The sequence below is a fragment of the Neopsephotus bourkii genome, unplaced genomic scaffold (assembly GCF_033783945.1).
Source record: "Neopsephotus bourkii isolate Nb327-2 ecotype Australia unplaced genomic scaffold, CSIRO-AGI_Nbou_v1 NB_333, whole genome shotgun sequence".
NCBI lineage: Eukaryota > Metazoa > Chordata > Aves > Psittaciformes > Psittacidae > Neopsephotus > Neopsephotus bourkii.
Window position 1 is genome coordinate 2,211,684 of NW_026900839.1, and position 25,876 is coordinate 2,237,559.

General features: G+C 45.8%; 2 protein-coding genes across 2 annotated transcripts in view; one reads left to right on the top strand and one right to left on the bottom strand.

Moving 5' to 3' along the window:
- CLCN6 (chloride voltage-gated channel 6) overlaps positions 1-12,207 on the top strand; it is an 18,362-nt gene extending 6,155 nt beyond the window's left edge. The window contains exons 10-23 of the mRNA XM_061348014.1: positions 69-201; positions 1,114-1,227; positions 1,492-1,658; positions 2,526-2,652; positions 3,028-3,154; positions 3,493-3,646; positions 3,743-3,902; positions 4,035-4,141; positions 4,741-4,927; positions 5,547-5,704; positions 6,815-6,971; positions 7,679-7,786; positions 8,446-8,571; positions 9,879-12,207. Coding sequence (XP_061203998.1) covers positions 69-201; positions 1,114-1,227; positions 1,492-1,658; positions 2,526-2,652; positions 3,028-3,154; positions 3,493-3,646; positions 3,743-3,902; positions 4,035-4,141; positions 4,741-4,927; positions 5,547-5,704; positions 6,815-6,971; positions 7,679-7,786; positions 8,446-8,571; positions 9,879-9,959 — 1,906 coding nt within the window. The 3' untranslated portion in view covers positions 9,960-12,207. The remainder of the gene's footprint in view (positions 1-68; positions 202-1,113; positions 1,228-1,491; positions 1,659-2,525; positions 2,653-3,027; positions 3,155-3,492; positions 3,647-3,742; positions 3,903-4,034; positions 4,142-4,740; positions 4,928-5,546; positions 5,705-6,814; positions 6,972-7,678; positions 7,787-8,445; positions 8,572-9,878) is intronic.
- A 7,155-nt stretch (positions 12,208-19,362) lies between these two features.
- On the bottom strand, positions 19,363-21,885 carry NPPA (natriuretic peptide A). Its single transcript, XM_061348021.1, has 3 exons — positions 21,672-21,885; positions 19,866-20,151; positions 19,363-19,605 (listed from the first exon to the last, which is right to left on the bottom strand). Exons 1-3 carry the CDS (start codon positions 21,789-21,791, stop codon positions 19,589-19,591), a joined length of 423 nt encoding a protein of 140 aa, XP_061204005.1. The 5' UTR covers positions 21,792-21,885; the 3' UTR covers positions 19,363-19,588.
- Between the last annotated feature and the right edge of the window lie 3,991 nt (positions 21,886-25,876).

The following is a 25,876-nucleotide window of genomic DNA, read 5'->3' on the forward strand; positions in this document are numbered from 1 at the left end:
TCTGCAGAACCTAAGCACCTCCAGAGCTCTACTATGCTAAACTGGGACCATTTTCCTCTTCGTTTCAGGGATAAAAGGGATTTTGTATCTGCTGGAGCTGCTGCAGGGGTTGCTGCTGCCTTTGGAGCACCAATTGGGGGCACTCTTTTCAGCTTGGAAGAAGGTTCTTCTTTCTGGAACCAGGGACTTACATGGAAAGTGGTGAGTAATGACTCTCTTTCTGTGTGTCTTTTCCTTGAACTAGACATCTGGGGGAGGTCTTGTTTGTGAGAGTGTTCAGATTATCCTGTCTCACCCTGAGCTGTCATGGCAGGAGAAAGATTGCCTGCTCTATCAGTGCTGCTGATATTACTACGGATCAAGAGCAGAGATGAGTCTGGTACTATGATACTAGATGAGTTTGGAACAATGGGACAACTCTGTGGGCGGCACATGTAGTGTACCTGGGAGAAAGGGCTGTTGTGCCTGGGCTCTTGGCCATCCCGTCCTTTGGGAGCAGACAGAGTAGGCAGGTGCTAATTTCTTTCTGTTTTTCTCTGCATTGGGGAACTATATTGCAGCAATGCCTCATGCCTTCAGGTTGCAGATTTCTCTTGCCTGCTGTTAGGAAGTTGACAGTATATTAAAAAATGTATTGGATTCCAGGATGCTTTTGGCATTACACCAAGCATCTTGTTGCTGGGATTCAGTTAGTCTACTCTTTCTCAGCAGGGGTAAAAGAAGCCAGGGGATTTGCCAAGATAGCAATACTCTCAGAGCCACTGAAGAGCTCAATTCCAACTCCAGACATGCTGTGTTAATTGATACTTGTAACTGATTAGCAACTGCAAATTAACATATTTGACTAAAGAGAGCTTTTGCTGCAAGAATTACTAGGTGAAATTCCTAACTCCTTGTACAGAAAACCAAATCATATGGTTATAGTAGTCCATCCATTCTAGCCCTGCTCTCTTTTGCACCAGGGGATGGGTGTTAAACCTCAGTGTATTATTTTCCTAAAGCGTAAGAAGGCTCTGAGGTTCCCTTCCCCAGGCCTATGTCTCAAGGAATCGCTGACTGTGCCAGTCTTAATTCTGGGAATCTTTACTTCTTTTCTTTTTTATACTACCTCAGCTTTTCTGTTCCATGGCTGCCACCTTCACCCTGAATTTTTTCCGCTCTGGGATTCAGTTTGGAAGTTGGGGGTCTTTCCAGCTCCCTGGGCTGCTGAACTTTGGGGAGTTTAAGGTAAGACTTAGTGCTGTTTATTTCGTATACCCTTCCAGACTTTTGTCAGTTCGGTGTTTCTGTTATTTGGGTTTGGGTTTTTTTTGATGCATGCTTCTATTTCATTGATGGGCAGTTGATACTTAGCTGCAGTACATTGGTAACCTAAGAAAGAATTGTTCCGCTATGGTCATAGCTGCTGAATCTCCTGTTGTGGAGACAGAAGTGTTGGTAGGAAATTGCAGCAAATACTGTAATGCTTTTTTAATCCTTTTCTGCACGTAGTGCTCAGAGTCTGATAAGAAATGCCACCTCTGGACAGCTGTGGACTTGGGCTTCTTCATTCTGATGGGGATTGTAGGAGGCCTTCTTGGTGCCACCTTCAACTGCCTGAACAAGAGACTTGCCAAGTACCGCATGCGGAACGTGCATCCCAAGCCAAAGCTGGTCAGGTATTTGTGCTCTCTTGAGGTGTTGCAGGAATCTCTCTTCTGTGTTCAGAATCTAGAAGACTCAGTGAGTGGGGTTGGAGGAAATCCCAGACCTATTCTTTTTGGTGTCACAAAACTCCATAGAACTTAAAAGTGAACATCAGAAACCAGATGTTACAGTCCCTGTGCATTTTTGTAATTATTCTGGTGGTACAGAGAGAGCTGCAACTCCCCTTACAAGGGCTGTGAAGGGAGGTCTTTATTATAAAGGCTATAGCTGAGCAAGACCGAGCTTTTTCTCCATGCAGTATTTTTTATGTCTTGACCAGACAGATGTGGAAAGAATAGATGATGCCATTAATTGTTTAAATCTACATCTGAGCTAATGTCTGTGCTATTTAGAAGGCGTTGCCATGTCATTGTGGAAAATAGCTGGTTTTGCTCAATTCTTAAATAAGAAGTCCAGGTTTGAAAAAAACCCCAACGAACCCCAGAAGTGTATGTCAGCAGTTAGGAAAGTGATTGTGAGATGATGCATCAACCTGTCCAGTCCTGTCTAGCCTTTTACCCTGTAAGGATCTACAGACCATTGTTTCCATGTGAACAGCCTCATGACTGAACCCTTCCCCATGGCTTTTTAATACATGACTGCTGTGTGTTCTCGGGCAGAAATAGCTCCTTTTTGGGGCAGGCAATTAAAAAAGGGAGCTAACAGTATCCCTGGCAACCAAGTCATGATTCAGCTTGACTTGCAGAGTCCCCTGCTTCTGATGTTCAGCTGAGGTAACTGCTGCTTCTTGCAGCTTTACCAAAGTCATGTGCAGGGCTGGGACTTGGTTACAGGGCTGAGTGTGGCTTCAGTGTATGGTTTCTATTGTGTACTTGCAGAGTCTTGGAGAGCCTGCTGGTGTCATTGACTACCACAGTCGTCGTCTTCATAGCCTCCATGGTTCTGGGAGAATGCCGGCAGATATCTTCCACTGGTCATAGTGGCAATGACACTCTGAATCTGCAGGTAAGGCATCTTACGTGAAGATTATACATCAATATAATCTTGTTCACCCTCCAGACAAGCACAGGTGCATAATGAGCTTTTGGCAGCATGCAGTACATAACAGAACTTCAGTGAAAGCCCATGGGCAGTTGCAGGACCTTAGGGTAGTCATGAAAGCTACCCTTTTTGCTTTTGGACTTTGGGAAAGCAGCTCAGGCTGTGATTTGGGGGTCCCACTGATTCTTCAGGCCCCACCTTTGTTATTGATGTTCAGTCTCAGCTTTCCAAAGCATAGGCTGACAGCCCTATACAGCAGAGTTACTTCCATTCTGCCCAAAGGCTAATATAGGAGAGAGTGGATTCTAACTGTTCATGGTCTTTTGTGTCCTGCATTAGGGTATGTCAGAGGATGTGAATTCAAGCATTAAAACTTTTTTCTGCCCAAATGAAACCTACAATGACATGGCCACACTCTTCTTTAACCCTCAGGAGTCAGCTATCTTGCAGCTCTTCCACCAGGACGGTGAGTAGCTAAGAAACAGTGTCCCATCCCATGCTTAGGCTTCAGAGCTTCATCTTGCTTGAAACAAGATTCATAAAAACCACAAGGCTCAGAGCACTTCAGGCCTTCATGGCTTTAGGGGACTGCTAGCACAACAGGTGAAAGCCTCCTCCATGGGAAGAAAGGCTTGCTTTTCCTCTCTTTTTCACTTACTTGTTTTCTTCATGTGTGTTTGGACTGGGAGATGAAGTAGGTGTTGTAAGATGAGCCTGCGTGAGCTGAGGGGTGGATGTCGCAATACTACTGTCTCTGTCTGACAGGCCTGTGCCTCTTTAGTCATGATTCTTCTTGTGTTGCAGGTACTTTCAGCCCAGTCACACTGTCCTTGTTCTTCCTTCTCTATTTCTCACTCTCCTGTTGGACATATGGGATCTCTGTGCCCAGTGGTCTTTTTGTGCCATCACTGCTTTGTGGGGCTGCCTTCGGACGCCTGGTCGCCAACCTCCTCAAAAGGTGCATTGAGTGTGTGTGTGAGAGAGATGTGCTGCAGGCACACACTGAGATCTCAGTCAGGGTGTTCTGATCTCCAGGTTCTGTGTTTTGCTGTAGCTACATTGGCCTGGATCACATCTACTCAGGAACTTTTGCACTGATTGGGGCAGCAGCATTCCTGGGAGGAGTGGTCCGCATGACAATCAGCCTGACTGTCATCCTAATTGAATCCACCAACGAGATCACCTATGGGCTCCCCATAATGATCACCCTCATGGTGAGTCTAGAGTCTTAGCTTTGGCTTCTTGCAGGTTGCTTGAACATGCACTGTGCCTGAGTCTCTATTCCTTTAAGGGCTATGAGGAGTTCTTGGGGCAGCAACTTGGTAGACCTTGTGTTTGCTCTGCAGGTAGCCAAATGGACAGGAGACTTTTTCAACAAAGGCATCTATGACATCCATGTGAACTTGCGAGGAGTGCCTCTGCTGGAGTGGGAAACCGAGGTGGAAATGGATAAGTAAGGCTGCTCCTCTTGGCAGGGCTGTGGGTTAGAGTTTGTGGTAGGGTTCTTACTCAAAGGAATGCTGTAATGCAGGGGGGTGGTGCTTCATCTCCAGCAAACCTGGCTGCTCTGAGAGGAGCAGCTGGGAGGAGGACTGCTGTGAGAGGAGTTGGGAGTTGTGCATTGGGCCTGTGGCAGGAAAGAGGTTCTGGAGCCGTTTCTGAGGAGGGGTGGATGGGTGGAGATCCAAGGAGTAGATCCATGAGGTTCAGCATGATCTCTGAAAGTGTTCCACTGGACTTTGCTTCTTGCAGAATTCCATCTTGTTCCCAACTGTTGTTGTTTTTCAGTAGTGTTTAAACACTTCCTATATCATAAGTTGGAACCTTTTTCCTTGCCTATAGTGCATCACTGATGCACTGTTAAAAATCAGGTCAGTTGTGCCAGCACTGCTAGTAACACAGTAAAGCACATAGGTACAAGGAGCTGGCAGAACTGTACTGCAGCAGAATCCTTTAGGATCTCTTTTTGGGACTAGTTTCCTTGTTTGTCCATTACCAGCCTTTTGTCACTGACATGATGCATGCAACAATCTTGAATTTCTTTTCCTGCAGACTGCGAGCCAGTGACATCATGGAACCCAACTTGACCTATGTCTACCCACACACCAGGATCCAGTCCCTTGTCAGCATCCTGCGCACAACTGTCCATCATGCCTTCCCTGTAGTGACTGAGAACCGGGGCAACGAGAGGGAGTTCATGAAGGGAAATCAACTGATAAGTAATAACATCAAATTCAAGGTAAAAAGAAGTTGTTTGATGAGTTGAAGGGTGAAGAACTTTGTTTTGCAGGTGGAAGGCCCTTTCTTTTGTTATCTGTCCCTTTGTCAGTGCAGAATTCAGGTCACAGATAAGCACCTACTGCAATACAAAATTTTTAAGGACTCAGTTTCATTCCATTGTCTGTGTCATGGTAAAGGCAGAAGTGAGCTGCACTCCTGGAGGCAAAAGTTAAGACTTACCTGTTTAGGATAGACATAGAAAAAGTTTTGATTTTCTACTGAAGTATTGAATCCACCACTGAGATCAGTAGTAGGTGCCTAAATGCTTCTCCCCTTTGTAGAAGGGGTAGTGGGACAGATGCTTTAGTCCCTTGGGAAACTTAAAAGTTTAAGGTCAGAATGAATAATGAACATGCTTATGGCATGCTCATGCCCTAGCAAAAAAAGGGTGCCTGAGTTCCTAAACTTCACGTTCTGTGTCCAAGGAGAGTACAATCCTGTTGGCTATTCTCGCAAGCACTGCAGCTGCACTAGGGAGCACCTTACCTGGTGTCATAAAGCTATGATCAGATAGTTCATAGTTGCTGTTGGATAATTGTTGACCTGCTTTCTATCGGCAAATTGTTTGCTGTGTGCAGAAATCCAGCATCCTCACCCGAGCCGGAGAGCAGCGCAAGCGCAGCCAGTCCATGAAGTCCTACCCCTCGAGTGAGTTGCGTAATATGTGTGATGAGCACATAGCGACGGAGGAACCACCAGAAAAGGAGGATCTGCTGCAGCAGATGCTAGAGAGAAGGTGAGATCCTGGTAGGCACAGGCTTATGGGAACAGGGTGTTTCTATATGTTGAGATGTGATGCTTCTTGCAATCCCTGTCATTCCATATATCAAAGGAAACTGCTAGTATCCGTGGGAGAAGACTTTTTAGCAGGGCCTGTTGTGATAGGACAAGGGATGATGGTTTTAAACTAAAACAGGGACATTTAGGCTGGATTTGAGGAAAAAAAAGTCTTTACAGTGAGGGTGGTAAAAGCCTGGCACAAGTTGCCCAGAAAGGTGGTAGATGCACCATCCCTGGAGATATTCCAGGCCAGGCTTTAGGTGGTTCTGGGCAGCCTGATCTAGATGAAGGTTTCCCTGCTCATTGCAGGGGGGTTGAACTGGGGGAGCTTTGAAGGTCGCTTCCAACCCCAACCATTCTATGATTTTATGTTTTAGGAGAAGAGACTTGTCAGGTCTCATCAGCCAGTGCTAGGGCTCACACTTGTGACTGAGTCTTAATGACTTGATGGTGGTGTCCAACCTGTTTACTTAAATTCCCTTCAAACACCTATCTGGAAACATTTCCTGGGGAAACATCTTGTCTGTAGAAATCCATGGCCTCTTGTCTGCAGTGAACTGAGGGCTCTACAAAGCTCACTTTTCCCAAGAGAGGAGTTAATCACCTGGTGCTGTAATATTGATAACCACTTTCCTGTAACTGGGCTGTGTCACCAGGCTTGTGTTGCAGTTACTTCCAAGCAGAAGCCCAGTCCAGTGAATCAGTTATTAGTGATTGTAAGTCTTATGAGTAGGGTTCTGATGCTGATGTTTTCCCAGATGCTTCAGCTTTTATTAGAATCTGAATATTTTGGCACTGGAAAGTGCTTTAGTAGCAAGTGATTCGAATTTGAGAGTTGTGAGACTCCATCCTGCTGCTGTTGTCACACTCTGCTGATGATAATGGCTCTTGATCTCTCTGCTAATTTGTTTCATGGAGAAAAGGCTTGCTTCTCACTAGTAAGAGTCCCAGAAATGTTCAGGAGAAGGTTGCAAAGAGCTGAAGTAGCTGTTGTTTTGGAGGTGGGGGTATGTGTCTCTCCTTAAGTTCATGCATCTTGTAACACACAGTGTTAAATCTGCCACAGATACACTCCCTACCCCAACCTGTACCCTGACCAGTCTCCCAGTGAAGAGTGGACCATGGAGGAGCGCTTCAGACCTTTGACCTTCCATGGCTTGATCCTGCGCTCACAGCTGGTCACGCTTCTTGTCAGGGGGGTTTGTTACTCCGAGAGCCAGTCGGTGAGTCTTCCTAATCAGGAATTATAGCAGAGACATCCCTACCCTCCCAGCTGGGAAGGCTGGGAACAGTATGTATGGGCTGCAAAAAAGAATATACCTATTTTTACACTTTAAGGAATGCATCTGTGTGTTAAAAGCTGCAGACACGTAATGTGAATTCTCCTGGCAGGTCTAGAATAGAGAGACTTGAATTTCTGTTTAAGTATCCAGGAAAAGAGGACAGCTACTGTTTAAGACATAAACAACAGCCCATTTGTGGCATAAAGGTGCAGTCCTATTAGAGCTGGAGAATGGAGGACAGGTATCAAATACAAATAGAGCAACTCGCAGTGTATGCTGCATGTTCTTAACTCCTGTGTGCCAAGGTCTTGCCAGAAGTGTCAGCTGTATCACTGAAATCAACAGGAGCATTTGTAATTGAGGTCCATCTGCGAGGCTGATTTGTTGCTGCCCTCCCATGTGGAGTGTAGATCTGCCAGAGGTTGGAGAGCAGATCCATTGCTCTGTCAGCTAAGTGCCTGCATAGGTTTGGGCTTGCACTGCTGCATTCTGAGGTGAGCTGCTCTGAGTACCTCTGCAGATGTATGTGTGGGCATGGGGGGGATCTGGGTGAGCAACTGGGAGGCATCATTTGCTGTGCTGCTTGCAGCCCATGTACTGTGTGGGATGGTGACACATCAGCTCAGTGGGATTTGTTTTAAATGCAGAGTGCAAGTCAGCCTCGTCTGTCCCATGCAGAGATGTCAGAGGATTATCCCCGTTATCCAGATATCCATGACTTGGACCTCACGTTGCTGAACCCTCGCATGATAGTGGTAAGAGATGTACTGCAGCGTGACAGTGTTTACTAACAGATGTTTAGGACTGTCTCAAGCCTTTAAAAAAGGCTGAGAGCACATTGAAGTCCACCCTTGGGTGCAGTAACCAGCATCCTGTACTTCTCATGCATTCAGTCAGCTTTGTCTGCAAGTCAGTCCTCATACCTGCTGTGAGGTAACATCTCACAAAGGTGCTTAACTTTCAGAATGAGATGTTGCCTGTCTAGGGTAACTTCCTTCTATTTTATACTTCTGCATAAGTGAGGTTGGACAGGCAAACTGCTGCTGTTTGCAACTCCATGTGCTGGCAGCTCAGACAGGGGCAGGCCTGTCATTGACTTTGTGATGGGAAGGTTGTTGTGTAAGCCAAAGTGCTTTTTTTAATATACATTCTTATTTTCATGGGCCTGCATTTATCCTGCTTAGAGGCTTTCTGCAGCATTGGGCTCTTAAGATCCTGGGTTACAGTGTTCAAGCAAACTATGAAAAATTCATGTTCCTGAAATAATTTGGTATTTGTGGAGAAATAGAAGATGCCCCCAGTCTGGTACCCTGTCTAGAGATCAGTGCATTGGAAGGCTTGTAGGAATTGCTTATGATTCCTAGAGATAGTGAAAATGCCTCTTGTAAATAACATAATTGTTTTTCTCTCTCAGGATGTCACCCCATACATGAACCCATCACCCTTTGCTGTCTCTCCAAATACCCATGTGTCACAAGTCTTCAACCTGTTTAGGACGATGGGACTCAGACATTTACCAGTTGTGAACGCAGTTGGAGAGGTAAGTCCTGATCTCCATTTTCTCTTGGCAAAGCAAGGAAACCACTGTGGCTTATGCAATGTCTCCACCTTTGGAAGAATTAAGATCTCTTAACATCAAACAAATGCTTTAAAGAGATCAGAATGTGATGATCTTAAGGCCCTGAAGCATTCTTGATTACTGTGTCTCTGTTACCATGTTTGTGTCCATGCTTCCTGCTTTCCACACGCAGCCTCAGGCTGGCAGCATGTGGAACCTTTTACTGTCTTGTACCTATTGAGAGGCCTTGAGCTCATCAGAGGCCACTCATTTGGCTTCCTCTTTGTCAGCTTTATTCAAGGCCAAAAGCAGAATTTCCTTCACATTGGGGCAGGAGGTTTTTCTGCTAGAAGGGAACTTGCATTGTGCTCCTACTCATGGGAGCAGCAGAACAAAGGAGTTGTTGAATGGCTTGTTCTCGATTCGCTTGTCTTTGCCATCTACAATGCTCAGAAACGGTCAGTAGGTGTCAGCAACTTCCTATAAACAGTGAGAAACTCTAAGCCTGAGGTGGTCTGTCTGTAGAGACAGCAGTGTCTTTTCTGCCTCTTGGGGGTTGCCAATAGCTACTCCACAGTGCCTGCTGCTTGAATACAAAGAGATGTTGACTCATTCTGTGTTTAGCATAAGATGCTGTTGCAGCACTAGAGAGCAGCCTAGTTCTAAACTCTTTCAATGTGTAAAATCAGTGAGGTGTTTCATCAGCTGAAACATCTGGCTTGACTGTTTCCCCAGTCTGGGGAGAGGGTCGCTTTTGTGACCTGCTGGCTGGTGATGGCCAGTGTGCAGTCACCACTTAGCTAGCCTTTACCATTTCTCTGTTGTGGTCTTTAGAGCTTCCTAAAATGTATCTGATAAGAGCTGTCTGCAGTCATGTCATGTGGGATATCTGAAATGTCTCTACTATGAAGCCATAAGAGAGCTGTGTTATTTCCAGTTACAATTTTCACTTTACAAAGGATTTGGTTACATCTTTATGCTGTTGAACATGGACAGGATTTCCCTTCCTATGCGGGGGTAACTAGTGCTGTGTCCAGACACCATAGCAGCAGTTAAGCTGTCTGTTTGTGTGTCGTTAAAGCAGTATCTTGCCTGCAGACAAGTGCTGGCAGAGGGAGGGGTGTTGTTTTGGCAAGGTTTGAACTTGAACCCACTCTAACTCAGCATCAATCAGGATCTGCTTGCACGTTTCCTCTTTTTGGGAGTTAGAACAGCAGCTCTACCATGCGCGTCTGTTAGTGACACACCTGTGATACTGACTTTTTTCCTCTCTTTCTTCCTCTTTTAAGATTGTTGGGATAATCACTCGGCACAACCTGACCCACGAATTTCTGCAGGCAAGACTGAGACAACACTATCAGAGCATTTGATGCCCCTGCCCACCCTGCCCCACTGTCGGTGGCTACCTCCCTCTTCCAAGCCTGCACACGCGCTCGCATTCCGCTTGGACCCCTCAAGGCCCAAGACTTGCCGTTTGGCTTCTCACATGCATATCAAGCCTGGGGAGCTGGAAAACACCTTGCTAGCCAGAGAATTAGAGGAGCTGCCTGGGCCCAGAGCTATTGGTTGGTCTCAGGCACTTGGTTTGACCACTTTTGATCCAGGTTTTTTTCTTTTCCTGTGCCCCAGTTATCTCCTTTTGTCAACTGTCCTGACACTGTATGTTCTGCTATTTTGGTTTTGGGTTTGTTGTTTTTTTTTTTGAAGGGTTGGAAAAAGAATCATCTATCTCCACTGTGTCCTATGCAGGAAACTTCAGCATCTTTTCCCTGTCTTCCTGTATGCGTCGTTTTTCCTCTTCGTCCCTTGCTCCTGCAATTGTTGCCTTATTTGTGTGAGAAGGGAGTCACTGTCAGGGCTGAGAGAGGAGATATTGGAGTTTGCAGTTATCAAATAGCTGCTCTGGAGGATGCCTTTTCTCAGAAGCAGTATTACAAAATCCAGCTCTGGAAGTACACCTCTTTGCAGGTGTTCCCAGTTGTCCATCTTTTCCACTCTGGCTTCATTTGTTCCTAATTTCTCTCCTTTTTTCATAGGAAAGTGTCCCTGCTGTGTTGTTTTTGACAGCAGCTGGCTTTTGAGAGCAGCTCAGCAAATCAGGAGTTCAGTTCAATTCCAGTTACTGTTTGAGATTATAAATATTTAATACATTTGCAGAGCATCTCAGAGAAGGGAGATCTCTTTCCCTCTTAGCTATTGTTATTATCTCCCTGTAAGAGACTCTTCTAAGGCACTTTGTGGCACTTCACTTTGTCACTAACCCGGCACTCCTGCATTTCTTGGCATTTGTAGGCACTTTGTCCTTGTACTGATCCAACAATGAGAGCCTGGGACACCTTTCCAGCTAGGGTTAGAGACCAGGGAATCTGCATCTTCAGAGCTTGATAAGGTGTTGCCTTCTGGGGGCTAATAGAACTGTTGCCCTGTTTCTGGGCTTGGTTGAATTATCTCTGTTGAGACGAGAGCCAGTATAACTTAAAGCTGTCATACAGGAGGGATACTTGGAGCTGGTGACTAACAGGCAGGATTTTCTGCAGGATGATAAGTGGGGCTGTCTGTGCTCTAAAAATGCTTGGGATAATGCTTGCAATAGCAGCAGCCACGTATCTAGAAGGGTAAAATCAGCACTTAGAAGCCAGTTGCAGCCAGTTCAGTGCTTTAGCAGGTACCATCCTGGCCAGCACCTGTATTGTTCAGCAGGCACCTGCCCTCCTGAGTTTTGCATAGAGATAACCCTCAGTGGGAAGCCAGCACTGTGCCTCCAGGGGCTGCAGAGCTGATTGGCTTGATAAAGCACAGAGCATTCTCTCAGCCAAGAGACTGGGCCAAGTATCATGGGGAATGTATCCCAGAAAAAGCTTCTACACAGCCTCTGAGCACTCCAGTTAACCTGTTGTCTGCCATAGATGGGAGCTGTGGCAGAGGGAAATCAGACATTATTGTATTCTCTGAATTCAGAATCTCATCTGTAGTGAAGTTTTTCCTGACTAAGCCTGAAGAAGTTGTGCTCTTTTCCTACAGGTATCAAAACACTAGATCTGTTAAAACAGCCTCATTGACTGGCTTTGTGGAAGCTGATTGTTCCAGGGCATTGCTCTGCAAGCTGTTGCCTGCTGAGCCCTGCTACAGACAGGCTTGTGAGGAGGTTTTGTTCTCAGGTCACCAGGTCTTGAGGTAGAACTCTCGAAGTCTCTGGCACTCTTAGATGTTCATGGAGTCTTTGCAGTCTGGATGGTTGGTAGATGTATTCTGTGGCTGTGCTTGCAGTGAAGACAGCTGAATCATGGGAAACTCTTGAACTTTGGCCAGCAGATAAGAGAAAACTTGGATTTAAAGTGGTTCCTAGGGCCAAGTTTTAGCATAGAATTTGTCCTTATGCAGTGCATGGCTTAGCTGGAAAGCTTGGGTTTAGCACAGCTGTTTGTAAGCACTTAGATTCTAATTTTTATTCCTCTCCATTGACATCTGGAGGCCTTTTTTCCACTTGGTGTTGTCTCAAACCTGCTGCTGTATTAGGAGATGAAGGGCACATCTTTGTTTTCAAGAATGGATTTATACCATTTCCACCAAGGGAAGTGAGCTGTGGTACATGCAGTGGCAGTTGTGGCAGAGGAAGCTGTGTGTCTGAGGACCCTGAAGAGGGCTGCTTGGGAAGTGACCTATCTAAAGAGCAGGGAATGTTTGTTCTTTTCCCCTTCCTGCTGTAGAACTTGCAGCAACAGCTCTTGTCTCACCCACTGAAATAGCCTTGCAGGCTTGTGAATATCCTATCTCTGTTCCAAAGGAGGCATGCAAGCTCTTCAGCTTCCACAAGTAAAGTGAAGGTGTTTTCCTACAGCCAGTATCCATCTTGTGCCTTCAACCTGGGCTCCTTAGCTGGGACAGGTGGGACGTGTTCCTTACAGCAGATCAGTTGGCATCAGCTACTGCTCCTTAGATTGCAAGTTCTTTCCCCGTAAGTAGGGTAAGGATGTTTGTTCTCTCCAGATAGTCTCTGCTGGTGATTTCCTGATTTACCAGTGTTCCCTGAGTTCTGGTCTTGCAGTAAGCTATCCCAAGAGACTTCCAGCATCCTTTAGTACTCCCTGGAGCTGGGCTGTAGGTTTGAAATATGCTTCTGTTAACCTACCTTTCATTTGAAGGATCACAGAACTCCTGTTTTGATGGGTTTTCAGCTCACACTAATGTGGATTTAGCAATCCCATAGTGCCCAAGCACATGTCAAGAATGCCCTGTGTCTCTCAGTGACAGATCTCTTTCCTCTTGCTCATGATGAGTGATTGTGTGTGGAAGGTTCCTTCTCTTCATCCACATCAGGAGGGCTCCTTAGGTGGTTTGCCTTGGGCTGGTCATGTCCTGTTCTATTTCTGTACACAAACTGCAGCAGTATAATTTGCTGGGATGTCTTGTCATCACTACGGAGGCCTGGAGTCAGGCAATCCAGACAAGACAGGCTGAAAAACCTTGTCAAGGTTTGTCTGAGCACCAGCTGCACTTCCCCAGGAGAAGGCCACTTGCTTTCAGCCTGCTGTCAGCACTGTCTTCTCTGTGCATCTATCTTACCCAAACGTTCCAGCTGGAAAGCACACCCTGTTCATTGCTTCCCTAAAGAAGTTTTACATGAGGGTGGTGGGTGACCTTGTCAGTTGCTTTAAAGGGAAAACTGAGTGTGCAGTCGCTGTTCTGTAGCTTGCAGAAAGGGAATTACAAGTTCATCTGGTGTTTGGAGATGCAGCGTTTCCCTTCGGCTAAGGACTGATGCAAAGTGGCTCCTGTTGAATCAGTCTTGTTCTCCTACTTCGCTCTCTTAGTTCCTTTCTTAACAACACATTCACTGCTTCTACCCTGGCTCTGGTTGCTTAGTGATGTACAAGAAACTTACTTCTAATGTTAGGTGCCTGTAACCTTTTACTCAGAGCAACACTAAAGGAATAGTACGAATAACTGGATTAGTATTGATGGCAGAAGTTAGGGGATAGTATGGGGCAGCCCTGTGCAGTGTTAACTGATGTGGTTTTGACTTGTGGACTTACTGTGAGCCATTCCAATGGTAGCAACTTACCTTTCCATTTGGTTTTGGGGTTGTTTTTTTGCACTGTTTTTTGTTATGAAATGATGTAAGCTAATTCCTTGGTGTATATAAATGGTATTTTTTTTAAATTTGTATGAATATATTTTTATTTGAACTATGGCACTTGGGAAGTATTCATGTAACCATAACATGTCTGAGTAAAACATTTGTGTGTCTCCTTCAGCGCTTTCAAGGCCTTTTGATGTTTCTAGCAGTGTTTTATTTTGGCCCTTTATTCTAATAAAACTAGTAGAACATGGCAATATCCAAGAACATCATTTGAGGATGATGAGTAATTGCTATTTATGAGCTTTCTGGCTCTAACAGCTTGTGCAGAAGGTGTACTGAGGCTGGGCAGAGGTAGGAATTAGTGTCATCCTTTAGGTTGTGACCACTCCAGTCCCGTGTTCTCTCACAACAGCTTGTTTCAAGGGAGGGAATAACAAATGTTTGAGGAGTTGAGCTGTGCTGAATTGTGCAGCAACTGCTGATTTTCTTACCTGATAAATCCAAAACTTATAAGTGGTGGTTTGCCTTGCATTTTTCATAGCTGGTTACTAGAAAAGCTGTGTAATACACTCATGTTTGGATTAAAACCCTTTTCTACCAAGATTTATAGACTCATTAAATCCAACCACGTGTCATGATCCCCATACCTGTAAACTGTGTATCTAGCAGAAGAATTTAGTGTTATTTGGTGAGATTTCTTTCCAGTTTTGCTTTGCTTCGGTGGGAGGATACAAGCTGCTTCCTTTAGCATATGTGCATACCCATACAGCTGTGTATCATGCAGGAAGAACAGAGGATGGCTGTGCTGATGTGTAAGTTGAAAGAAGGAAGCTGCTGCTCTTCTTGTCCAGGGTGCTGAAGGGCTTTGCAGCAGGACTGGGACACACTCAGCTCCTTCAGCATCCACTGGAGCTTTTCAAATGCACCGTATGGAAAAAGCTTGTTCAGAGCTGGAATGAGATGGCAGCGAGTTCCACACAGACTGTAAGGTTTAGGCATTGAGATCACTGTTTCAAAGTAAGCAGAATGTCCCTTTGTCCAGGCAGATTCCAAACTATAGAAATAAAGCCTGAGTTGCTGTGTGGGCCATGTATGAGTGACTCTTAAGCATCTAGGAGCAGGAGACTGGAATCCATATATACCAGTTGGAATAGATGAACACAGAAGACAATACTGTGGTGAAGAACTCATGACACAAAGACAGGACCATTCTCAGACCCTTATTGACTCCCCTAGCAGCTCTGTGATGCTTATAATAGAGAATATCTGTGTGGTGGCTGACTTTAGGCACGGATTTTTACTTTTCCTTTGCTTCCTCCCAATTCCCACCATATCAGGCCTGACAGCACAGAGACATCTGCTGCAAGAAGTGTTCTTGTTTTGTTTTAAGATATTTCACACTTCAAAGGTGTGAGAAAAGCACCAGAAAAGATCCCACTTTATCTCTCAGCAATGCCTCTGGGTTCTTCCTTCTTTGGTGTGAAAATTGAGGCAGCTGTTGGACAACTGGGTTCCAACTGCCTAATGGGAGCTGTACCTCTGGGTAAGCAGGTGGGAGACTCCAGGAAAGGCTGTTCTCAACACAGCAGAGTTGTCACAGGCTTTGTGCTCCATTCTGAGCTGTGACCATAGTGCAGGTGATCTCTGTCTTTGGGCATGGGGCCAGTCTGCTATTGTCTGTAAAGAGTTGCTGCTAGAATCCCTGGGACACACTTACCAAGCTGGTGTCAATCAGCAAAGGCCTTTGGGGGCCAAGCTTTAGTGATATTAAATCAAGCAAGCTGGATATGACTGGATTGTTATGCACAACGGCACAGCTCCACACTTCCCTGCAGCAGCAGAGGATCCTTCCCATGTGATTTCTTAGAGGAGCAAAGCAGTGGTGACAGCTCTTCTTGCCTGCAGACTGGGATTTAGTGAAACTCTTCATCTAGTGGGAAGCTGGAAAGGGATAGTGCAGTGTGTGAGGGGGGAAAGAAACCCTCAGATCTAATTTGCAATAAAACCCCATGCCAACCACACCACTTTCGTGAGTGAGGCTCCTGCCTTACAGTGTGCAAGAGGCATAGGAGGCATGTTGGTGTCATTACTGTGCTCCAGAGATCAAAGGAAGGAAAGCTGCTGAATTATGCACTGCCAGCCACGGTGAGTGCCAGGAGCTAGGAAGAAGCAAGTATGAAGTCTGGCATTGCAGGAGGTGGCAAATGTCATTAGAGCTGGGTGGTGGAGGGTGTTACCCTGGTCCTTCCCTGATCCCACTGGGATATTTCTTCCTTTGCACAAAGGACCATGATAGCACTTGAATGCATCTCAGGTGCTGTGTTGTGGGGGATGATAAATGTATAAAGGACTCTTGCCTGATGGGGTGGAGGAGGGCAGGATTTCAGGACCCTGCACGTGCTCAGTGCTGAATAATTACTTGGAACCTAACCTGCATTAGCTGCTTTTGACATCAGCCCTTGCTTTGCGGTGATAGGGATGTCCCACAGGCATCCTGTGCTTAGACTGTTCCCGGGTTGTTTGCAGTTAAAAGCTGCTCCCATTCCCTGGTTTGGGACTAACTCACAGTCTAGCTCCTAAAGCTTCCTCAGAAGCGCTTATTTGGTTGTGTGGCTGTTAACTTTTTTTCCTGCACTATTACTGATGTGTCACCAACCTTCCCTTTCCCATGTGGAAGTTTCTCTAGAAGAAGAGATGTATCTTGCATAGGTGTGAAGACTTAGTAGGAATTAGTGTAGAACTGAAGATTAACGTGATCTTCAGCTCATGCCCTCACTGGAGCCTGCTATTGCTCTTGGACTGTTTCTCCTCCAATACCCTTACATGGATAGCATGGGCAACTGTGCAAATCCACTGCAGTTACAGCAGCAGCAGAAGAAATAAAAGGCTGGCAGGTTAACATGGGATGACAGGACTGTCCTCTGAAGCTTCAGCCATGAACACAAGTCCAGGTTGCTGCGAAGTAAGGTAGAGCATGACCCAATATAACTGTGGTAACAGCTTTGTGCCTCTTTCCCCCCCGCTGTAAAGGTCAGCCTGCTGATCTTTGATGAAGAGCAGAGCTGTGGCAGTTGCTGTTGATGCTGCTGGGTCACAGTGTATGTGGCTGTTCCATGAAACAGATGATAACTTAGTTCACTTGCTCCCTCCAGAATCCATTATTTCTGCACCTACAGTCTGAAATTCCTGGTCTCACTGAAAGCAAGTCTGTAGTGGAACCTATTGTGTTTTCTATGTGTACCCTCTTGGCCACAGTACCCTCTTTAGAAAGCAACACAGCTCTAGAGAGATGTTTAGCTTTCAGATAAGCTTCCCCCATAAGCAGTGGGCTACTTTTGTCTGTATGCTTGTTTGGAACTGGCTGTTCCCAAGACTGTTCCCTGTGATCACAGGAAGAGTGGCAGCTTTGCTTGTCCTTGGGGGTGATGCTCTTTTCCTGTAGAGCCCAGCAGTGCTCCCTTTCTCTCATTCAGCTTTTCCAAGTGCTTGTTTCTGTGTGCAGTCCTATTCTGACCTGGCTGTGAGATTTCCCTGGGGGAGCTTTACAGCTCAGTGTGTTTATGGGAGCAGCAGTAAAAATCCAGCCACAGAGATGCTTTTTTCCTAGATTGCCTACTCTCAATTAGGTTCTCCCGGACCCCAGGGTCTATTAACATACTGTCTGCAAGCCAATACAGACTTGTTCCACCAGGAACTGGCTTGCTCTTAATACTGGACCTACCTGGCTTTGGGTCAGGCAGCACCAACTCTTCTTGCCGTTTTTAGCACATTCCAGTGAGCTATTAGTGGTTTGTGCCTTGAGGGGCTGACAGGGAGGGACAATTTACAGTGTCTGTACAAGTTTTGCTTGACTGGGTAAAATTCAGCTCCAGCCAGGGCTGTTATTGTTAGAGTATGAGAATTGTTTTTACTTTCCTTTACAGCAGCACATGGGAAGTCAGGCTGCTGCCCATTGCTAGTGTGGAGGGATCCATCTGCACGTTCCCATCTTGCTGCAGTGGGAAACAGATGGCTGCAGGGCTGTGTTTGGAAAGCCTGTTTGAGAAGATGAAGCCCCATTATCCCCGCAAAGGCTCCCCAAAGGGTGACTTCACACCACATAGATTTGTGAAAGCACCTTTGAGTGAATGCAAAACTGCTGTAGCTTTTCACTGCGGAGATGTCTCATGGTAGCTGCTGGCAGTCTTGACCTGGGAATCAGTTTTCCTGCCAGGGGAACCTATGTGAGCACTATTGCATAGAGTATTTTGTCTTTGGCTGGCACTGCTGGAAGGCTACAACATCTGATTTGTATTACAGTAGGCGTTGATTCCCATTGGAGTGGAGCAAAATGATTCCCTCAGAGAAGCCTTCTGTTTCCTAGGGAAGAGTCACAGGGCCCAGCATGGCTGGGAGCACTCAGGTCCATGTCAGCAGGACAGGGAGCAACTAGGAGGGTGGCTTGTCAAAAATGTGATGCGTGACATAAGCCCTATGAAAGCAGTACAGCATGTGCAGGAGTGATGTGCCATTCAGCACTCAAACTCGTGCTTTCACTGTAGCTGTGGTTCTTGAGAGCTGTTGTCAGCAACTGCCATGGCTCTGGCACATTTGCCTCACTGTAGCCTGTCTTAAGCAACTATCATTCCTCTCTCTATGTGCATATGCATAAGCAAAGTTAGAATTAGACTTCTGCAATTGAGCCTATCCTGGAGCTATGTGTTAGGCCCTTTCTGGGATGCTCGAGTAATGGATGCTGAGGATGAGACCCAAAATCAAATGCTCAAAGGAACACAGTTTCTAGTGGAATGTGCAATCATGGGACAGTTGTGCTGAGCCTGGGCTCAATGCTGTTACTGTGGCTGACTTGGGAATCCAGGCTATTTGGTCCTTGTGGTGCTGACCGAATGTGGTCCTGGCAATATAACCCTGTTTGGAGGGGGAAGAACATGGAGAATGGTCTGGGCCACATTCAGATCCTAGGTGTGAAATTTAGCCACAAAGGCTTCAATGAAACCTCAATCAGACTTGTACTGTTCCTGTTAACCGTGTGTAGAAAAGCTTTGTGAAGGGCTATTCCCAGAAAGGGATAAATGTTTTGCAGAAGCTGCTTTGTAGCTGGAGTGGTCCCTCCTGGCCTCACATGAGAAATACCGTGAGTAGGACTCAAGCCCCTTGAAGCTCCATCGAGAGACCCTGAGGAGCAGCACCTCAGCCACATGCAGAGTGAGACAAGACACAGTTAATGATGTATCTTTGTGTGATGCTCAGAACCTTTATTTGGTGAGTGCTAGAAAGCATATACAATGAATTCCCTTTCCTCCCTCTGGTGAGCTTGAAACTTGTCGAGTGGTGTGAATTTTCTGATTTCTTTTCATGTCTATTTTGCTTCCATGTGGGATTTGTGGCCGTTCCCTTGACTGAATAATCTACACCAGCAACAGGACTCTCTTGTTACTAAACCCCTGTCTATAGGAGGACTCATGTTGGTGTTTCAATGTTGAGCAAGCTTTTTATATCTGCTAATCTGTTACAATTTCTTAATGCAGAGGGAAAAAAACTCCAGTGAAAAACTCATTTTTGTTCCTATGTTCTCTGTCTAGTGTAAGTAAGACCCAGCCTTGTGGATCAGCCTTTTCAATAAAACATAGGCTTCTGACTTTAGGAAAATACAAGACATTTTAATGCAACAGACAGGAGAGAGGTCCAGCAGAGATGTCTGACGTGTTAGTTTTATTTAAAGATGATCTCTTGGTGCTAGAGTAAGAAATGTTCTTTAAAAAAAAAAACCAAACCAACCAACCATCAAATAAATAAATAAATAAATAAATAGAAATAGGAATCATTTTCTGTTGAAGAGTTTAGAAAGCAGCCGGCTTTCGTCTGGGGAGGAACAGGTACTGTAAAGCATTCTTCAGAGTAGGGTGTAGGGAGGTTGCCTTAATTCTTTCTGGAACCTGCAAACCAAAAATGACACAAGTGTTACTAGGACTTGTTTCCTTCTCAGTATATGCACCATTTTCAGCAGTGCCTTTACCTACCAAATCAATAGACACAGGTTTTCTTTTGAAGTATTGAAGCTTAAGTATTAGGCTAAAATTAATTCCTTTCTGAAGCTGTGACTTATTAAAGGCTTAAAAGAAATCCTGTTCTTCCCTTGTCACAAATAACAGATGCAATCTGCTCTGTTCAGAGAAATGGCTTAGATGGGACTCACCGTTGCAACCCATTCCACTCAGGGAGCCGATCCTATCAATCCTCCTCCCGAAGCAGCCAGAATCTCTCATCATCCTGGGCATCTGCAGCCCCCTCAGTCTCTTGAGGAAGGGGTCCCTGTAGGACAGAGGGGTGCTGGGTGCTAGCCTGGGTTCAGCCTTCTGGTCGTCACTGTTATCCGTGAGTTCTGGTGGGATCTCCTCCTGGTTTTTGGGTTCTTGCAGGTCAGGATTGGACTCCAGTGCTTCAATCATTGCAAACTTGTCCTCCAGTTTCTCCAGCAGAGCCTACAATAGAAGGATTAATTTCATAAAATACTTTGTTTTATGCTAATTTCTTAACTCTTCCTGTCATCCAGTGCTGCATTCATTCACCAATGGTCCCATAGCCAGCCCTAGGAAACTATCAGGCTGGATCCCAGGGTTGCTGGTGGTACTTGAGCTCTGTCCTCTGCAGTAAATCCCTGTCCACATTAATTCCACCTATTTGTAGCTCTAGCTGAGAACTGAATGAAGCTGCTTGCCACCAAAGTGTATCTTATTGGCAAGGTTAGAAGAGCTCTTGGCAGAGAAAAAGAGCAAGATCTGAGCTGCACAGGGAGATACTACTCAGCCCACTAATAGTACTCTTATCTCAGAGTATCTCTGAATCCACGATCTCCTCCCGTGTTCTCAAGTTGCCTGCAATGCTGCTTGGCAGCAATTGGCTTTCTGCTTTTCTGGCTAAGACCATCTCCTTGTTTGTCACCCCTGGCTATTTCAATGGGCATCACTTGGAGAAACTCTTGGTGTTATCACTAATCTTTGCCCCAGGAGTTAGAGGACTGCTGCTTCTTAAAGTAACATGAAAATACCTGTGTGCTAAATGCAGGTCTGCTGTGTGACTGCTTCCTGGGTACCATTCTCTATAATTTTTAAAGCTTTGTGTAACAAGGATCAGCTCAACGAATTAGAGGACTAGAATTGTCCATATGTAGAAGCAGAGTGGAGAGCAGTGAGCCTTACAGCTTGCAAGACAGTGAATTTGGAAGCCACTCTTCTCAGATAGCTGCTGGAATCAGCCTAGAGGCTGGGGATGTTTTAGCTTTGGCTGACACTGTCCTGATCATCTTGTGTGGTTTTCTCTTAGGGTCTGATGCTGTAAGGAGCTGATCACTGGTACAGCCCAAGGAAAGGTTTGAGCTTTCAGGTTTCATCTTACAAGACTGAACCTAGAGCTTGTATTGTGCTGCCGCAATTAAAATACACAGCTGGTAATGTCTTAGCTCTAGAAGCTTTCTGGCTGAGCCACACTAAATGATCATACTGTTCCTCTAGCGGCTTCTCTACACGTTTGACTTTGAGTCCTTCACTTTACTTCCTCATCTCCCATTCATATGCAGCCAGTTCTCTTAAACCTGCACAGCTAGAGCCGTATGGCTGTCCTGCTTCACTATCCCTGCCATTTAGTGGGACAAACAGGAGCCTTCCTGAACATCTTCTGTTTGTTCCTATGCAGATGCTGTGATATTTTTTTCCCTCTCTGGGAATTTACTCCCAGGAAGATGGATCTTTAAGAGCAAAAGAACCAAAGAGCCAAAGCAGACATCCCAACATCATAATTTTGTTTCCCACTGCTATCTAGGAGCTCAAGTGAAGCTATTGCTCTGTAGAGCTTCTTTCAACCCCTCTGAAGAACCGAGACTTTGTCTCCTAGCATGTGATCGCTGATGCAGCTATCTGATTGTGCAAAAGAAAGGCAAAACCACCACCTCACACTCTGCTAAGCACCCTGAACGTTTAACCTTGCAAAAGGAGAGAGTCCTCACCTCCATGCTGGCCAGTTCTTTGGCAGGGCTGAGGCTGTAGATAGGGTTGGCTCTTCCAAGCTGGAGTTGGATGAGCAGCAGCAAGAGGAAGCCACAGAAAAATGAGCCTTTAGTGTCCATGGTGCTGGCTTTGTTGGGAATAGGGAAGTTCAAGCTGTTTCTTCTGAGATGTCTCTTCAGGTCTCTCTCTTCCTCGTCCTATCCGCTCTCTTCCGAAGCTTGTCTTTTATACTCTTTGGGTGTGATCTCTGCTTCCTAGGTTATCAGTGGATTTATCTGGGGCACATTCCAGTCCCATTGCAGGCATGCAGCTCTGTCAAGGGAAGATTCCCTTTATTAGCTGTCATTAGGCAGCAGCTGCTGTTGCTGAGGAATGTATGTCACAAGTCAGTGATTTCATGTCACTCCCCCTCCTCTTGATACCAGGCGCTGTGATTACATAGTCCAGTTGGAAATTCTTAGCAATTTTCTTTCAAGAGACCCCTATGGTCAGATTTACAGAGATGGGAAACAACCCTGAAACTGCTCTAAGCTCCACTCAGAAGCTTTCCATAGGGAAATTACCTTTTATAGGGAAAATGAAAGGCTTTACAGATGAGTATTTGGTTGTGAGTAAAGGCTGAAGATAAATCTACTTTTAGGACACCTAAAGGACTGTGCACATTTTCCTTCTATATATGGAATCTGCGCAGCCATTGCATACCACGGAGTATGCTGAAAATCCCAGGTTTGGGCCACTTCTCTTTTCTCATTGCTATTGGGGTGATATCATCGTTGAGACTTTGCATGTTACAACAACAGAGGCACTTCGATCGGCACCTCAATCCAGACGATAACTTCTAGACTGACTCTGCAGGACACCGAATACCTCCAGCCCCCTGCGGGAACTGGCTCCGGCACCACTGAAAACCACTAGTCTTTATTAAACTTTTAAATCCATGGGATTTCTTTAAACTTCGATGGTAAGGCTTGACCTGACAGCAATAAAAATTAAAGAAGAGATGCTCAGATTCAGGAATAATCTTCTTGTGCCATCATACAAGATGCATCATACAACTTGCTCGCCGAGAACTTTAGCTAGATGGCTTTTGGTGTTGCTCAGCAAAGGTATTGGAGTCTGGCCCCAAGAAGAGTGAATGGATTTGTGTGTATGTGTGTTCTGGGAAGGGTTAAACTGAAATGTTTAGTTTAATATATTAAAACCAAAAAGTATTTAGTTGTTTGCTTGAGAACTGGAGTTTCCAAGTTTAGCTAAAAGCTGCTATTGCTTAAATGAGAAATTGCAGAAATGCCGCTTTGCTTCAAGTTCGTCTTCCAGCGTTTCTTTGTGCATATAGTGCAACTAAAATCTCATCTTCTTTACAGAACTGCAGGAGAACTCTAAATCACAAAACATATTGCTTGTCCTTCATTTTCCTAATGTTACTTCTTATTCTAAACTGAAACAGGAATGGCCATATGAGCAAGTTGAATATGTCAGTCTCGCAATAATTTTTTTCTTGTAATAAAATCATATAAAAGTCAAAAAACCTGACTTCTGATATGATTGATCTTGAAAGAATCTCCTGAGTACAGTTTCTAAGTAACAAGAGAACGATAAAATATTTCTCATGTCTTAAATGTACTAACATGCTGTTTGTGCATGGACATGTGCACACCGTTCACATGATCAGCTACCAAAATTATACTAGAAAGGACATTCTCAAGGTTGTGAAGTCAAGCTCAAATGCTACTTTTCCCTAATATAGCTTCAAGTCAGCCCAACTCTGGTGAGTTCTGATGAACTCCTTTATTACAAGAGCAATCCCTATTTTTCCCAGTGCTTTCTTTTGCAGTACATGGAGGCAGTACTTGGATTTTATTATGTAACCTAACACATTCTTATTCTATGCTATTAAGAAAGAAGATCCTGATAGCTTATTTTTAGTTTGTAATTAACACTCCCTAGTGCAGTGTGTGTATAATTCACTAATCAGTTACAAACACACTCTTACAGCTGCTCTTGGGGGTGTTTGTATGTGCCAGGGAGTAACTTTGTTTGGTAAACCGAGAAAGCATTAGAAGATGAACCAGAATTATTCAGTAATACTGAGTATCCAATTTAAGATCATTTAATTTGATTTGATATATTTATTTCTTGTTTTCTTTCCTTTCACACCCCACCCGCTGAATATCCTCTGTGTGAAAACACTCTGCTGCTTCTCATTTTGCCCCAGAGCTCGGCACATCTGTAAAGCAGTCCCTGGAGCACAAACCCAGCAGCAAAGAACCGAGGAACACAGTATCAGTCATAGGTGCGAAGTGTTTAGCTTCGAGTGCCCTGTCCCTGTGAAACAATCTAATATTCTAGGATTGTATTCAGTAACCTGCAGCCAGAGATATTCCTTTTTTCCCCCTGCTTTGCTCCTTTTCCGTCTTCTGTATTACACAGAATGAGATGTAGGGGCTTGACTTAAACCGTGAAAACACTTTCTAAGGCAGGAAGATTTCTGTGTACTGTTTCATGTTCTTTGCATGGAAGTATGTGGATGGCATAAAAGGGCTGACCATTTTTGCATTTTCAAAGCCAAATTCTGCCCTCTGTTACCCATTGCACAGTCCTACCAAAGCAAATGGAGTGTAAAATGTCAGAACTCAAGTCATCATTGTTGGAGCTATTAAGCTCACTTGTTTCTTTGCCTGCAGTATCTTAGTATCATCACCCTGGCAAGATCAATGTGGACTTTAGGGGTTATAGCCTGGCAGTGGATAGTCACGATATAGCATTGTCTGTGCTCAGCTGGCCGTCAGTCTGGTAAAGACCCTCTTGAGAGTCTTACCAGGGCAGCAGGTTGTTAGAAAAAGCTCTCTGTGACTTGTTTTAGGGCTGGAAAATCAGCACGTTTCCCCAGTAGCACCCCAGGGTAGGGGATAAAAAAATGCAGTGGCAGAGGCTCTGTTAGAAAGCAGGCTTGGTTGATCAGACCAGAGAGGGAGACCATCAAGGGTGCTGCTAGCAGCCCCATGTGTTCTCTGTGGGAAGGAGGGTGGCACATGGAGGGAGCTCAGCCCCTGCCCCAGCAGGATGGGGGGATGCCCTTGGTTTTCAGCCCTGTATGGGTGCAGACTGTAAGCCTCGGGGCTGGTGGATTCCTTTGGTGGGTAGATCTGATGCCCCATTCCACTGCACATCCTTCCAGGGGCATCCATTCTCCTACTGCCGTTTTACAGCTGACAAGTGCCGGCGCTGATTGCAAAGAGCCTTTGTAGTCCAGTTCTGAGGAGGAGGCTGGGCTTGGATTCCTTTCATCTCCCGGTGACTAAACCCTTTGCCAAGACTATGCCATACCCCACCCAAGCTCTCTTGCCCTGCCTTGCAATTCAGTTTGATTACGAAGGAAATGAAGAGATGAGCACAGGAAACAAAAGAGAAATGTAATAACGCCTGGTGCAGGGCATGCAGCACCGAGATCACAGGACAGGCCATACTGCAATTAAGATAGTTAAGTGATGCCTCACTTTTTCCATGGGGAAGAAACTTTAACCGCAGACATGGGTTGTTCCTGCCGCTGATCGGGATGCATTACTTCTGCGATGTGCTGCCCCTTCCTTTGCAGGCAGCACAGACCCTTCCTCCCGCAGTTCCTCTGCAGCAGACTGGCCTCGAGCCTTTCTGCCTGCTTGGGGCACTCTGCGCTTCGTTCACAGCCTTGCCTTGGGAGGGCTGTGCGAGAAACCCGGGCTGGGGAGCGAGGGGGCTGCGCTGAAGGCCAGGGCCGTGAGTCGGGGCTGCGGGATGGGACCCGTCGGGAGCGCGGCGCGACTGGCGTCTGTCCCGGGTGCTGAACGAGACCGCCGCAAGTGTGTTTCTAAAGCGCTACAGCCCTTCCGTCCTCAGGGGCACCCACGGCCACGGCGGGACAGGGCCGAGTGTAGGGCATCACCTGGAATTAACCCCGAGCCCGGTGCTCACCTCCTGGCAGGATTCACAGCTACTGGGTGGTGAAGCTGTTGGGAAAGGCATCCCAGCCTATCTCCAGAGCCGGGATAGGGGCCTGGCAGGACCTCTTCAGTGCATCGTTAGGGGCACTGGAGTGATCATTGCCCTGGCAGCATGCAACCACCATCCTTCCTGCTGATGCAGCCCTCGGGAATGGCTTGTCCAGACCGGGTGGGATGCTCTGGCTGGGGTCGTGACTGAGCCTCAGGGCAGAGGGAGAGGAGCG

Coding starts and splice junctions, on each gene's coding strand:
- NPPA (XM_061348021.1), bottom strand. CDS start 21,791: ATGGACACTAAAGGCTCATTTTTCTGTGGCTTCCTCTTGCTGCTGCTC. Junction 20,152..21,671: donor AAGAACTGGCCAGCATGGAG/GTGAGGACTCTC, acceptor CTTCTATTGTAG/GCTCTGCTGGAGAAACTGGA.